The sequence below is a fragment of the Carettochelys insculpta genome, chromosome 4, assembly GCF_033958435.1.
Source record: "Carettochelys insculpta isolate YL-2023 chromosome 4, ASM3395843v1, whole genome shotgun sequence".
Lineage (NCBI taxonomy): Eukaryota > Metazoa > Chordata > Testudines > Carettochelyidae > Carettochelys > Carettochelys insculpta.
Genome location: NC_134140.1, coordinates 57479755 through 57495248, shown reverse-complemented (window position 1 = coordinate 57495248; position 15494 = coordinate 57479755). Strand labels below are relative to the sequence as shown.

The following is a 15494-nucleotide window of genomic DNA, read 5'->3' as shown; positions in this document are numbered from 1 at the left end:
GGCCAAGTCTAGAAAATGTCATTCCCAAATGTGGACTTTTCTGAGAAATTAGAAAGAACTGAAAACAGAGACACCTCTGTGCGCTCAAACATGCATGCAAACTGAAATATATAGATGTGTGTGTATATATATATACACACACACACACACACACACACACACACGCTCACAGCAACAATTTTATGCAAAAAACTCATACATTTGCAAAATGTAATAATCTTTATGGGAGCATTTGCTTTTGACTAGAAGACAGGCGGTGGGAGGGAGCAATGAACATCAAGATCAGATTGTGATTAGCCATCCAAACACCATGGGTCCTGGTAAACTGTGCTTCATCCACTGTATGCAAAAATCCACATATTGATATGGTTAGAAAAGGGAGGTATTGCAATAGTTTGTGTCCTCTGCCCTTTGTTTCCTCTCCCCTTGGAAGAATCATCGATATCTGAGTTCTTGTCTACCACATTTGAAACTTCAACTGACTTTCCAGTATATACTCCTCAAAGGGCATAGGAATTGGGAAGGGTTTACGAGACAGATACAGTACATATGGTTAGGTATGTAGCCTAGGTATACTGCTCCCAACCACATAGTTCTCCAGGCATCTGCACTGAACATCAGCCCCACCGTGATCTGTGTGTGGTCCCCTCTTCCCCTGAAAGCGCAACTGGATTGGTGGTCACAGTCTGGCCAGGACAGTTCTAGGTTTTCAAAGATGAGCACACAGGATGGGGAGAAAGATCTTATATCTTAGTCCCTTAATGCAATTACTCTTCATGCATAAAAAAAGGGGCTATGCCATGGTCCCCCGTGCCTGGTACATATTTGGATCCTGAATATGACAGACCATAAGTCTGCCTTACGTAAACCAATTATTGCCCCCATATAAATGGGGAGTAGAAAATCTTAAACTCAGAGTGTTCTCATTAACATCACTGTAGTCAGGACTTCACCCTGAACTTGCAGGGATTGGTGAGAAGGGATGGTGGAATCTGTAAAGCAGTTATTTCCCAGGGAATATTCATGGGACACAGATCTGGGCAGACGGTGCATACTGGGCTGGAGGGGAAGCAGAGAAGAAGAAGGGGGAGAGGCAGAAAAGAATAGGAGAACCTCAAAACTTTCTAACCCCTAGAAAAAGACCACCACAGTGGCAGAGACATCACACACAGCCCTCCACTGAAGAAAAAGAATGCAAAATACAGATTAGCTATCCAACTGGGAAACTGCTTGTTGATGATGCCAGAGGAGGAGATAACTGAAGTTCACTGAGCATCCCCTCCCACCCCCAACAAGACAAGAACCACCTGTAGGGGAAGAGACACCAGTTATGGGTGAGAATTATTTTTTAAATGGAGAAACGGGATCTCCATGGGTTCTGGTTACTTGCTGAACCCAAAGAAAATTGAGGCCCTGAAAATTGAAATCCTGACAATAAGATGGGGTGATCTGGAGTCTGTGCACGTGGAATACAGCAGCAGTGGAAACATGCATGTATTTTGAAGGGATATTTAACACAGATATGTCAATGCACATGTCCACTGCTGCCCTACTCCCCCTGCCCAGACTCCACATTACTCCATCTTACTCTCAGGATAATGTTCTGAAATGCTGACATCTCTCAGCAGCCACAATGCGTTGGTCCTTCTGACTAAGGTTGACACACTGGAATTCAATGCTACAATGAACAGCACTAGCTGCTGCTGAGTGTTGTGTGTAAAAAGGTGCAGGTTCTGAAGGGGAGCATGCTGTTCTGGGGAACTTTTCCCCAGTTCCATGATATTGCAGCCAGCAGCACTACCCCCCTCCCCAAAAGCTACAGAGCCCCAAATGTGTTTTTGTCATGTGGAGGGCTTCACACGTACTGTGCCAGGGAAAGCACACTGCAGGACTCTACTCCCCTGCTTTGGAGGTTTAATTTTCATAATCAGATGAGCTAGCCTGTGCTCTATGCCATGCAGTTTTAGTTTCACTTAGCTCAGAGCCAAAAAATTGTCAAATTTGTGCTCAAAGAACAAGATTAATGAACATCCCACACTCAACTGGAATATGGAAAAACATGAATTTTGTTTCTTTAGAACCATCCACATGGTAACAACAAAAGGGTGGGTATGTTTTGACTGCACAAAAAGCCATTCTGGAATCCCACAGCTATGCACACATTACACTTCCAGCCTGTAAACATATCAGTAAGTAAAAACAGTTTGCAAACTGAATCATATTAAAAACTGTAATTATCTAAAAGCTCTCATTAACCACTGCTTTACTAAAACATCAGCACAGATTGTTAGTAAATCATAATCATGTGAACCTGCATGTTAGATTAAGAGTATTACAGTACTACAGTATTACAAAAGTACACTGCAGTATTAGAATCAGATGGAATGAATTCTACAAGGAAGACATACTTTGCATATAAAAGATTTCCCATAACTGAGCCCATCACAAATGCATGCAAATTACTGAATAAAACAAAAATGTTCTAATACATTTTACTTGTACCACCTAGTCAAATTTGCTCCCCGTCTAGGATAAGGAAGTTGGCTAAACCCTCTCCTACAGAAATTCCTTTTGAAAAAATCAGTGAAATTATATCAGGAAGGAATTTGAGTCATATGAATTTATATAGAGAAAATTCTTATAGTTAATGCACGGACAGCGTCTAGCTCTTCACCAAAGCCAAAAGACCTTACGTCTTTGCCCAGCAAAGGCTAGCCACAGTCATAAAATAAGGCAGTGGATACTGACACAAGCTAACTTATCAAAGGGGAGCTGAGGAAAAAGCAAAAATGCCAATATACTTCTCTAGCTCAACTGCCAGGAATAACAGATGCTCATACACTGAAAGCATGAAAAGTGCCATGTAATGAGGAGAGATCCTGGGAGTAGTTTCTCTCCCTTCAAGCTTTCCAGGTCTACATGCTTGGAAATCTGTTCTTTCCTGACCTCCAATTCAGTTATACCACTCTGTCAACTCCAGGGGTGAAACAAATCCACTTCTTTGCCCCCAACAAAGACTGGGAAAGGAATCACCCTTACAAATAGCTATGCCTGTGTCTACAGTGGAGGGCTTTGTTGGCAAAACCACCATTTTGCCAACAAAACCCCCAGAGCATCCAGATTCCCAAGGTGTTCTGTTGACGGTAAGTTGACAGACGCAGCACTTCTGCCAAAAGCCATATCCCACTCCCCACGAGGGATAACACCTCTGTCGACACAGATCTATTGACAGGAAGGCGGTCTGGATGTTCTGGTGGGCCCTCTGTCAGCAGACAGGGCTTCTGGGACACTGAACAGCCACATCTGCTGTGCTTCTGGGCGGCATTTTGTTAAGAGGGAAGCCAGGCACTCTGGACGCTCTCTGTTGACAAAGTGGATCACCTCTTGCAATTTGCTTGGCAGTTTGGCCACAATCTGTTGACAGGCATTTTGTCAGATGATATTGTCCAATAAAAAATTCTGTCAACAAACCCCTGTAATCTAGATGCAGCCTCTGAGAGGGAGGCTCACTCAGCCACAATACAGGAGTTAAGTCTAATGGGGCTGGCAATGGAGAGGACACTACCCCCAAAGGCTGCTCGAACTTTTTCCACTGCAGCTGTTTTTGCAGTAGAAATTTGGGGGTTGGATTCAACACACTTTTTTCCAGGACAAGTGTCTGTTCTGGGTTGTTTTTTTGTTTGTTTGTTTTTTGATACTTCATCAAGGAAACACATCTTGAAAACCAAGATGATTTTAACTTTTGATGGAACAGTGCAGTTTTGGGGTAAAAAAAAACACTCATTTTGAGAGGAAAATATTTCTGTTTTTGATGTTTTCCAAAATATCTGTCAGGAAAAAACTTGATTTAAAAAACTCCAATATGTTGAAAGCAAATGTCCTACTACTCACCTAAGCAGTCTGCTTTTAGGATGTCCAGCACTCCTTCGCCACACAGTTTTCACCTTCACTTACCATACAAAGACTAGCTTTTGTAGACTGCATGGAAATCTTCAAGAATGTATGTGACACTTACTCTCCTTCTCTCTGGTCAACAGTTGTTGAGTAGTCAGACAAGCATAGACCTACACGGGCTTTTTAACTTATTTTTTCAAAGGTAACAAGTGGCCACTCATTGACTTCACCTGGAGCTACAAATGTTCAGCATGTCTGAAAATCAAGCCCTAAACATCTCCGATGGCTGACTACTACAGGATTGCACCATAGTATTGTACTCCTATTCAGATTTAGTCGGCCTGGCCTATTAACAAAAGCTATGATATTAATTAGTCATCTGGAATATCAGCCTGCAAGAAAAGAACAAATTCTGTGTTTGGACATGGGGAGGATTTATTTACCTGGAAAGTCCTAAGTTACGAAGTCCAGTTCAAAAAATACTGCTAACCTGGCAGCTGCAGGGGATTCCATCCTAACAATGGCAGCCTAAGGCAGTGTTTCCCAAACTAATTTGGCCATGCAACACTTTTGGGCTTGGAATAAATTGATGTAAAAGATGGATGTTGGTTAGTAGGTTTCATACCAAAAAATTGCCACATGCAATGCTCGACAGTTGATTTAAGAGTTAGATTTTTTAGATGTCTTTACTTTACGAAGAACAAAAGTGTAAGAGGAGAAAATATGAAATAATAACTAACATCTTTCTGCTAGGAGGATGGTTAGCAGCCCTTTAGTTAAGTATAAAAGATAAAAATTAAGTACAAACCCAAACAAAACTTCAATATAACAACCAAAAGGATGGTTACTGTTGTTCTTTTGTACAAAAGTAGAAAGGGCCATATTGTTCAAAAAAAGCACTGTCCTTCCTTAAAGCTCAAAGGACATTTTTATGAAAAAGAAATGCAAAACAAATTAGGTATGAAAAAATATTTTTAAATTTTGAGTTTTTATAAATGTTATTTTTAATTTCCTGTATTTTTCTGGAAAAAAGAAAAAGAAATATGACATTTTTTTTTTTAAAATAGGAAGAGTGTTTTTGCATCTATGCTTCAGCATAGAGTCGCAAAATAAAAACTATATTACAGGTTAACCTTTCTAATCCGGAACTTTCTCATCCAGCAAACTCCATAATCCGGCATGATTTTAGTTACCCAGACAACGGCTTATCCTGGGTGTGGCCAAATTTCCTGTGGTCCAATTAAGTTTTTTTTATAGCCCCCAGTCCTGGCTCTCAGTATTCTGTGCTGATATTTTGCTGTAATTTACCCCATGTCTTCTAAGAGCCTACTAAGCAGTACAAATGTTGGTAATGTGCTAGAAAATATTGAGCTCCCTTCATCCAGCAAATTCTCTCATCCAGCACTGATCAGGTTCTGAAGGTGCCAGACAAGTGAGGTTCCACCTGTATTATGAATGCATTATAAATATTAATACACCTACAATCTAAATGCTATTCAAATACCCTCGTATTTTTGATACACTCTCAGTTTCTTATTTAATATTTTTGAAGAAAACAGGCTTCTACCATCGAAATATTTTCACGGAACACCTATTCATGTTGCACAGAACACAGTTTGGGAAACGCTGGCCTAAAGTGATAATGCAGTTTACCATTCGCAGTCCACTGTCTGTGTAGTAGTGAAGTACAGGCTGTTAAAGAGGAGCTCTGTAGACATAAATGGAGATCCCTGGGGAAACCGCGTTAGTTTTGATCAATTGGTCCTCACCCCTTTGGATCAAACCTCTTAACCCCATTTTCATGGCACAATTATTTGAAGTAGGGTGAAGGTGTAGAGAAGTACACCCATGAATTCCTGGTCTTACAGATGGGGATGCAACGGAACATCCTCCAGTAGTCACAGACGCATTTGCCTTTCAGTTGCTAGGAAGCACAATTCCCATAAATTTGATTGTCATATAGGCCAGTTGAGTGAAGTGAAACCAAAAATCCATCCCTGACAGGGGAAGATGATACTACATGTACTGCATTGCCAAAGCAGCTTGCGGAGATTTTAGTGAATTGAATTCATTAACATCTAGGAGAGTCTTATGAGGAAATGTAGCAGCACAAGTCAAAGGAAAGAATAGCTTCGATCACATTTTCTACCTTTTCAAGGAATGTCATCTTTAATGATTGAAAATGGATATTATGTATTTTCTGCATACTACATATATGAACTATAAAATATCAGTGTAACATGATTTCATGATCAAAATAAAACTTTTCAATTCTGAGTTGCTCCAAACATTCTTTACTGTTTAAAACTCACTGGATTTTATGGAAATGACAAAGTATGTTATGTACATTAAAAGAACTTTGAGACGCAGACAAACCATAACAGAACCTTGTAAAGTACGCTTGAAATACAATTATGTTTGGGGTCTCCCTTTTTTCATTAGAGGAGAAAATCAGGATGTATTCTCTTCAAATTTTGTATCCAGATTTCAACTTCTGAACCAACAGGAAGATCTAATCCCTATTTTCATTTAATACATACAGTCACTTTATTACACACATACAAAGGGGATATGCCCCTTTTCTAAACTGGTTGCATTTTAACCTCATTTTACTTGTATTGGTAAAAACTTACAAACCAAAGGTCACTGTCCTGACCCAGCCACTGGGCACATGAGCAGATGCTTAGATCTCCTGTTTTCACTGAAAGGACAGGGCATGACAGAGAGGTGCTCTACGCTTCATTCTCTGGTAGTTTGAGTCCTTTAGGTCCATTCTAGGACTCTAAACTGTAAAGACTGCTAGGAGTCCTCCAGAAATCTAAAAGGAGCGTGGAGAATGGTCCCTAATGTAACACTACAAAGTGTGAGGTAATCACTAAAGCCACCTCCCTATAATCACGTGCAGTTTAAGGGCCATGCCTTGGGGGGGGGGGGGGGGGGGAGAGAGAGAGAGAGAGAGTGTGTGTGTATATATACACACACATATACACACACACACAGAAACAAACCAGAGAGGAGGACGTGAAGGGAGACAGAGAAAGAGGATGATGGGAAATCCCCATGTTTCTGTACCTGTTGCTTTGCGAGGTATGTCAGACTAGGCTATAGCCAGAGGAGAGTTAAGAATGGCGTTCCTGAGCAGGTGTGGAGCCTGCCTGAAAGACTGCACAGCCAGAAGCAGTGATATTCAGCTTTGATTTTGTTGTGGTCCTTTATTGCGGTAAGTTGGCTGAAGACCGTACAGGTACAAAACTGCACTCTTTTACAAATACCATATATTCAGCTTTTATATTATTTAGTACTGAACACTTTAAAAATACAACATAAGTATCCATCCAATACTCTAAATAAACTATCCTACACGCTCCAAATCCCAGCACAACCAAAGATTGAATTCATTATCATCTAGGAGAGTCTTATGAGGAATATATTTTCCTAACTCACAACCTCCTCAAAACCCTAACCAAAAAAAGAGGAAAATGAGATTTGCAGCATGCCCACAGGGTAGTCAAATCCGCTCTGGCACACTGTAGGGTTCTTATTTAGTTGCACTGTACTTTTCCACACTTAAAATGACAGGAAAAAAAGAATTTCAGCAAGAGATATAAATAACTTTACAATCCTTTTCCACTCAACCATTGCCCCAGTGCTGGTGGACTTTGGGAGGGCTACTCTGATGAAAGGGCACTTCTCTTTTGTAGATTTTATATAATAAAGGCTTCCGCATTAGGTACATAAATATTAAAATACACAGTTATTTGGTTACAAAAGACCCATGAAATAATAAAAAAAGCTATTAATAAATCACATTTTTGTCTCATTCCACAGAACTCCTTTAGTACTCCATTTTTTCCTGGACGAGATGTTGGCACACATTACTTGAAAGTGGAACGTTAACATGATATTTTAGGAAGCTTTGAATCAAGTGCATGAGAAAAAGAAGATTAGCAACAAAAAGGGATGCGAAATACCAATCTGACATTGCAGAATTTTTATTCCCTTACATAAGCAAGCCAGTGTCCAAAAGTGGATTATTAGCAGGGCTACTAGTGGCCTGGTATGTATTGTTCATAGCATTTCTAGCTTTAGAAAAGATAATTATCACTAGTGTCTAACGCTAGATACATGTATTGTTGTGGAGAACTGCAAACAGCAAAGAGATAAGATTAAAAGAAAGAGTAGAAGAGTCTGGAGGGGAGGGCAGGGAAGAGCCTAGAGACAAAAAGAAGAAAAGAAAAAGGAAGAAAATGGAGTGAACCAGAATATGGGACAGAGAGAGAAAAAGTTGTGCGACTAGAAACAGTCATGGCAGCAAGAGACTAACAGCACCAGCTCCAAAAAGGTAGGTCAGCTTCGAAACCTGAAAGCTGGCAGGAGGAGTAAAAGAAGACTATCACCTGCCAGAAATTAAAAAAGTTTGGAACATTATTTTTTCTCCAACACTTACCCCTATTTTTGTTTACCGCAAGAACAAGGTACCACTTCAGCAAGCTTCTGAAGTGAACCCTAAACCTTGAATGAATTATTAATGACGAGGGAGTTGACAGAGTCCCCGGATCCCTGGGCGAGGCAGGGGAAAGGGCATCTTGGTGCCCCCTACTCCAAAGGGATGGGGCCATAGGAGGCTGGGGCAGGGCTGGGGCTAGCCTTACCCAGGCAGCCCTCAGCGATGCCTAGGACTCGGTTGGCAATTTAAAGGGCTCAGGGCTCCAACCGCTCCTGCTGCTATAGCAGCAACAGTGACGAGCAGAAGACCCAGCGCCTTTTGAATTGCTGGGCACTGGGCGGGAAGGCAGTTGCTCCCTTTGCCCTCAGACCTCCCCATGGGCCTGATTACAAAAATCACCATTACTGCTCTAAAGGAAATGCTTCATTCAGAACTGCTTACCATTTTTGCTACCTGAAGTAACTCAAATCAAAAATACCAATGCTCATTGCCATCAAAATGTCAGTCAGTTTTCTTCAGACCCTTATTTTGCTTGTTATTATTCAGTCTTCTACAGCTGTACTGGCCCCTCTGATGATCCAAACATTCTGGGGCTACCCATTTTCTCCCTGTATATGCATATGTTATCCATGGAAATCTGTAATAAAGGAAATAATTCCGTTAGTCTGTTTCAGAACAGCAGAAATTTGGTTCCTTTTTGTAAACGGATAGTGACAAATATTCTGTTGAAGAATGTCTTCACATTAAAAATCAGATCATCAAGAACAACCAACGTAATAAAAAGGCCGAAAGAAAGCTGCTAGCCGATCCTCTGAAAGCCCAATATTTACATTAATTGGAAGGCAATAGGAAGATTTTTGCCCAATCAGTTTAATATGCTGCTATGCAAGGTATGTGATTTTTAAATAGTGAGGACCCTGAAAGCCCTGCATAGACAGGATTCCAAATGACCGTGCCACTGATTCTAAAATATAATCTGGAGGGTTTTTTTTCATTTGAAGAGGCTTTAAAATCATTTAATATAAGGAGGTGCCCTCCTTCATTTTTTCCTCAATGTCCCCAGTGAACCTACAAATTTAATTTGGGGCTACTCTCAGCCTCATGCACAGCTCTCCTGACATCCTTAGTCCTGTTTTACAAACTCTTCCCCTCTCCCAACCCAGATTAGCAAAGGAATGCATTTAGAATGCAGACAGATAGTTAGGCACATGCTTAAAAGTTTAAGTACGTAACTAGTCCTATTTTGAGGCTGTATTAGGGCTTTGGAATATCCAGACCCTTAGCCAGTGACAATAGTATTTGAGTTATGCTGGTAATGGATTCGGGCCACTAAATTGGCAAACTAGACAAACATATAAAAAAACCACACACATCCCTGTGCAGAAGCCGAGTGAACAGCCACCAGCGACCACAATGAGACATTCCAACAGAAACAGGTAGCTCCAGTCACGTTTCTGGCCTGAGTGAGAAGATGGGGAGTAGAGGCTCCCCAGGAATTCAGGGAGTGGTTCTTAAGGCCACTTTACAACTCCTTTACACTGGCTCTGCCAAGTACACTTGAAACACCAATGAACTTGGACAAAACAATAGAGTTTAGAAGAGGAAGAAGAACAGGGAGGATAAAAAAACTGAAAGCAGCTCCCCTTATTTAATTAAAAAGGTCCCAAACCTGCAGTTCTTGTGTAGTCAAAGCTCCCAGTGATTCCAGCAGCAGTTTCGTGTGTGTGTGCCAAGAGTGCAGAATGAGGCCCTAACAGGTAAGAAATCATTTTTCAATCTTACCATGTGACAAGCTAATCTTTACAACTGCTTTATCCCCTTGTTCTTGATGCACCATTTTCTTCACAAGGATAACAATGAAGGCATAAGGATAGTCGGTCATATGAATTCTTACTTAAAATACTTTATCAACCTCTTTGTTACCTGTTTTCTATATTCACTGAGGTGCTTAATATTTTGCTTTCTAGTAATAACATTAAGCGATGCTGTGAAAACTAGCAGGATTTCCCCACTTACCTTCCCTGAGGCTCATCATTTTAGCTGAGATTTTTAGAGTATTTAGACATTGCTCTAGTCAGTACTAGACACCCTAAGGGACACGAGTCAAAATCTAATATTCACAAATGGTTTAGGCCAAGGTCCACAAAAAGCATTTAGGCTCCTCCTAACTTCATTTGTTTTCAGAATTTAAATACCTTTGACAAGCTGGGCTTTAGGTACTACATCATTTTATGGTTTGCAATATTGAGCAGACCAACTCAGCAAAAATCCGTCTCTAATTTTTCAGTTCAAGACTTTTGTTAATAGAATTTATCAAGCTGCACTATAAGCATTAACAACGAATGATGAAACACATTCCATGATTTATACTGAGCCTCCTTATGAAATAAATGAGAAGAAAGCAAACATGTGAACAGCTTACTCAAGTTTCATCGACATGGACGTCAGGCCAAGACTTAATATATCAAAATCCTTATGCCTTGAATGCTTCCCATTAAATCTGTGTCAAAGTTAAAAGATATCAGAAGCCAAATTCAGCTCTGGTGTAAGCCAATGAGACCTAAGTCACAATTGCTGGCACTGGCACCAAGACTGAACTTGGCCTATCAGTATATGGTATCATAAAAAATTACTGTAACAACAGGTCAGAATCATGAAACTAATTACAGTCAAGTACATTAAAAAAAAAAGAGGATCCTACCAGTTGCATCATCGGCTTCTGTGTCTAGAAGAGCATCTACTGAAGCCACGTCTGGGACCATGAAGGAGTCTGTTGTATCAGACACTCCTCGCTTGCTGTCATAAAGCTTCTTTGAGATCCTGACTCCTTTGCTTTGATCACAGGACCTCTTACTAACCTTCTCGCTGGCAGGAAGGTGAAACTACTTGTTGTGAAGGTCTTTCTAGGCTTTCCACCTATTCCCCAGGGCATGTTTTAGCAATAAAAAGTCCACAGATTGATTTTGCAGTTATCTTCCCCAAAAGATGTGTGTATATATATAAAAACAGAGAGAAGGAGATGTAAGATATTCTCCTCCACATTATCCACCTGTTTTGGTACAATGTTAAATATTCCAAAGTTCTGTTTGTTTTCTTTTTCCAGAAGAGAAATCTTCATTGAAATACATATTCTTCAGAAGGCATCTTCTGCTTCTACCTCACCTGTTTCAGTGGAATTTTCAGCCTGTGTCCTTTTTTCCTCAATGAATGCATCAGCAAATGACTTATTAATATATGATGCTGCAAAATCGGAAGTTTCTTTCTCACTACAGCTCTGCAAACAGTTGCAACTGACCTTATAACTAGAAAAATCACAAATAAGCTCTACAAATAACCTTTGCTTTAAAATGTAACCTTTCCCTAAAATAGTGTGATTTAACAGCACTGAAAATTAAAGAAAATCCTCTTTACTCCACTCAAAATAACAGTAGGCACTGATTCTGCAAATACTCATACACATGCATAACTTTGCTCACGAATGGTCCCACTGAATTCAATAAGACTGTTCACAACATTGAAGTTATGCTCCTGGCTAAATATTTGAGTGATAGGGTTACAAATCAGTTGTCTCAGGATTATAAAATTTGTTTACTCATTTTCTATGTTTCCTAAGCTCCTGAAGTCCATACATTTTCTTTCCTTAAGGCATTCAAAGTTTTTCTTACAGGACGGAAGTTTTAATTTCTCTCCTAGGGAAACTACTCCACTTTATTAATAAAGTCTATCTTAAAACATAATGGCTGCATCTACACTAGCAAGTTCTTTTGAAAGATTTTTCAAAAGAAGGGTCTCTTTCGAAAGATCCCACAGAGCATCTACACACACAAAAATGTTCTTTCGAATGTAAATTGAAAGAATGTGGCACTCCTTTTGAAACTGCTTTTCCCTTCCTTTTTCAGGAAAAGCCACCCCTTTTGGAATAAAACGTGTAGACACTCCATAGGCCATTTTTCCCCCAAAAGAGAAGTCCTCACGGAGCCTGATTTTTCAGTCCCTGGCTCGTTAGTTCGAAAGAGACGGGGCTGTGTGGACATGCTCTTCGAAATACCAGATGGCTCTTTTGATCTGTTTTTTTGTGTGTGGACACACTGTTCGAAAGAAGTTTTTTTCAGAAGAGACCGACCGGAAGAGCTTCTTTCGAAAGATCTCTATTGTACAGACATAGCCAATGATTTATTTCCTGCTATTAAGGCAGTTTCTTACTTAAATTGCACTACTATTTATCCCACAACCTAGCCTGAATACAATTCAGTATCCCAACAATATTCTGTGGTACGAGCTCTGTGTTATCTTAGCTTGCTGCAGTTCTCAACAGCCACTGAGAAGGAAAAAGGCAGAGAGTGAGAAATTTGATAAGTGAGCATTTGTGAGAATGACAGTGTGAGCTAAAGCAGAACAAATATAGATGGAAGATTTTAAGGATTCAATTCTACTCTCAGGTACAGTTATATTTTGTGGAGTTTTGTTACTATGGATCTCTGGACTTCAGATTCCCAAGAAAAGAACTAAAGTATGGGAATTAACATTAGGGGCATACCTAAACCCCTTCACTTTCAGTCCAAGACCCATCACAAATATACATCTATTTCAAGAAAAAATCCCTAGGATAAAAAGAAGGAGCTAAATGAGAAAAAGGCAATACGACAGTCAGCTTTACTTGGAATTCTAGAATCTGATTCTGATATCACACCATGTAACCCTAATGGTTTTGATGGAAGTACTCCTTATTTATGTCAAGGTAAGTGACAGAAGGCTCCACATCTACATTTTAGATCAGTGAGAACTACAGAAGAAACCCCATTTGCCTTCCTTTGATTCATGCTTCCTGCTTTTCCTTGAAATGAAAACTATAAACCGTTTTAATTACCTTACTGAGCAAGTAACCATCAAAACTTTAATGAAGTGTCGGTTAGATTTATAATACAAACAGCAACGACATAGCAGTTGTTTAGATTGACCTGTTGTTTTTTCATACCATCACGAAACCAGGCTTCCTCCCTCACACCAGTCTCAAGCCAGCCTAACTCAGCTGACTTCAGTGGAGTTAAAACTGAAATTTTGCAGGCCATTCATCAATAACAGGAGCCGGTCCAATGCAATCATTTAAGGGTGGAAAAAGCAACAACACTAGACCTGTTTCTTTTGGCACTGCAACTCCCTGCATATATGCCACCCTCCTCCCACCCCCGGCTTTTTTTTTCCAATGGAAGTTTCAGAAGGGTTTTGAGTGCACAGATCTGGTACACCTGCACAGCAGCTGGTCTAACAAGATAAAGCAGAGTCACTCTGTAGGAGAAGTTCCCATCTGTTGGATCAGTAATCAGAAAATGAAGAGGGATTTTACCCAATGAATCCAACCCATCACAGATCCTCTCCTGTCAAAAATCCATTTTTTTCTGAAGTACACCTAAATCTGCTTCCCTCCCCTCCACCAACCCATCAGGTGGTTTGAGTCTTTAAAAGAAGGAAGCAGCCAAAAGCTGGTGAACGAAGAGAGAGGACGGTCACCCCTTTGTGCCTTCATTTATTCTGAACTCTGCATCAGCAATAACTAAACCTTTAGTTTTGACTGACGTCACAACCATGCCATGTTATGAACAAAGATGTATTAAATGATATTTAACTCAAGGAAAAGGGATCAGCAGAGTGACAGCTGGACTGTTCATATACTACTACAAGCTATTGCATCCTCCCTCCCTCCCTGTTTCATTCCATCACAAAGCAAACCCCGGTTGGTTGACTGGCTGGCTGGCTATGCACCGGATCATACTTTCGCCGAGCAAGAGCTTTAGATAGCACCACAGTTTGGCTGCAGTTACTAAAAATACACAGCAGAGCTGGAACGCTGCTTTGATGTGCCACGTGCAGCGTTTGGCGTCTGTCACCTGCTGTCTCTAGGCTGGCAGTAAATTTTAACCCCTCCTTCCCCACGAAGCCCATCCCAGACCAGCAGGACACCGCGGCTAGAACGCCTCTGATCGCGGCCGGCTAAGAAAAGCGCTGCCAGAGTGGGGGCTTAGCCCGGAGGCTCCGGCTCCAGGGGCCCGTGCTCTGCACAGCAGAGGAGCAGGAGACGATTGCTACGAACTTCCCACGCGCCAGCGCCAAGGCTCCTAACTTTCTTTGAGGAGCGGGCGGGCGGCGACGGGAGCCCAAAAACCCAGCGCAGGAGGCGACTGGGGGGCTTGCAGAGCCAGCGCCCGACTGAAGCGGGGGCTAGGCCAGGGGAACGCGCTGGGGTGGCAAGGCGGTGCCTCTCCCTTGCCCTCTTGTCAGAGAACACCCCCCGCCAGGCCACGGTCCCCCCCAGCCCTTACCCGCGTTCCGCAGCTTCTTGTTCCTGTACACGGACAGGATGACCAGCAGGTTGCCCAGGACATCCACCACGATGGTGAAGATCAGGATGGCGGCCAAGGTGGACGCCACCCAGGGGGGCCGGTCCAGGCTGAGCTCGGCGGGCGGCTCGGAGGCGTTGAGGCCGCTCCCATTGCCTCTCATGCTGCTCCCCGCCTCACCGGCCAGACATGCTAGCAGGGCCCAGGTGGGGCTGGGGGCAGAGCGGGACCGCCCACAGCCCTGGGAGGAGCCGCCCTGCCGCCCGCCCGGCCTAGACGGAGAGTGCCCGGCGCGGCACAAGCAACCCAGCGCCTTCCGCTGCCAGGCTCGGAAGTTTCCCTGAAGTGTGCACGTGCGGCGGAGAGTAACTCTTATAGCCTCCCCCTCGCCCCCGCCCCACCCGCCGCCACAGCCGCAGCCTCCTCCACCGCTGCCTCCAGGTGACATCTAGCGTTGGCGGCACTCGGCCTCCTCAGCCCCGGACACGTGCGCGGCCGGGGGGATTCCAGCCGCCGCCGCTGCTGGGCAACAGCGCCCCCGTGCGGCGCTGCGGCGCAGCGACAGGCGCACGGTTCATTCATGGAGCGTGGCTGCGCGGCGGGGCCCCATTCATTCTTTTCGCGCTTCGCCCCATTCATCCGGCCGCTCCATTCATGCGGCCGGGACAGGCACCTGGCGCTGAGCGTGGAGATTAGGGCCCTTGGCTCGAACGGGACATGTCGGGCCTTGCCTGGTGACGGACTTTCTGGCTGAAGAACTGTGCATGGCACTCGCGCTGCTAAACGTGCCCGCCGCCGCCTGAGGGGCGGACCCAACC

At 42.7% G+C, this 15494-nt stretch overlaps 1 protein-coding gene across 1 annotated transcript in view; it reads right to left on the bottom strand.

Annotated features, from left to right (window-relative positions):
- MTNR1A (melatonin receptor 1A) overlaps positions 1 to 14936 on the bottom strand; it is an 80734-nt gene extending 65798 nt beyond the window's left edge. The window contains exon 1 of the mRNA XM_074991832.1: positions 14659 to 14936. Within this exon, the coding sequence (XP_074847933.1) occupies positions 14659 to 14839 (181 nt within the window). The 5' untranslated portion in view covers positions 14840 to 14936. The remainder of the gene's footprint in view (positions 1 to 14658) is intronic.
- Positions 14937 to 15494: the final 558 nt, after the last annotated feature.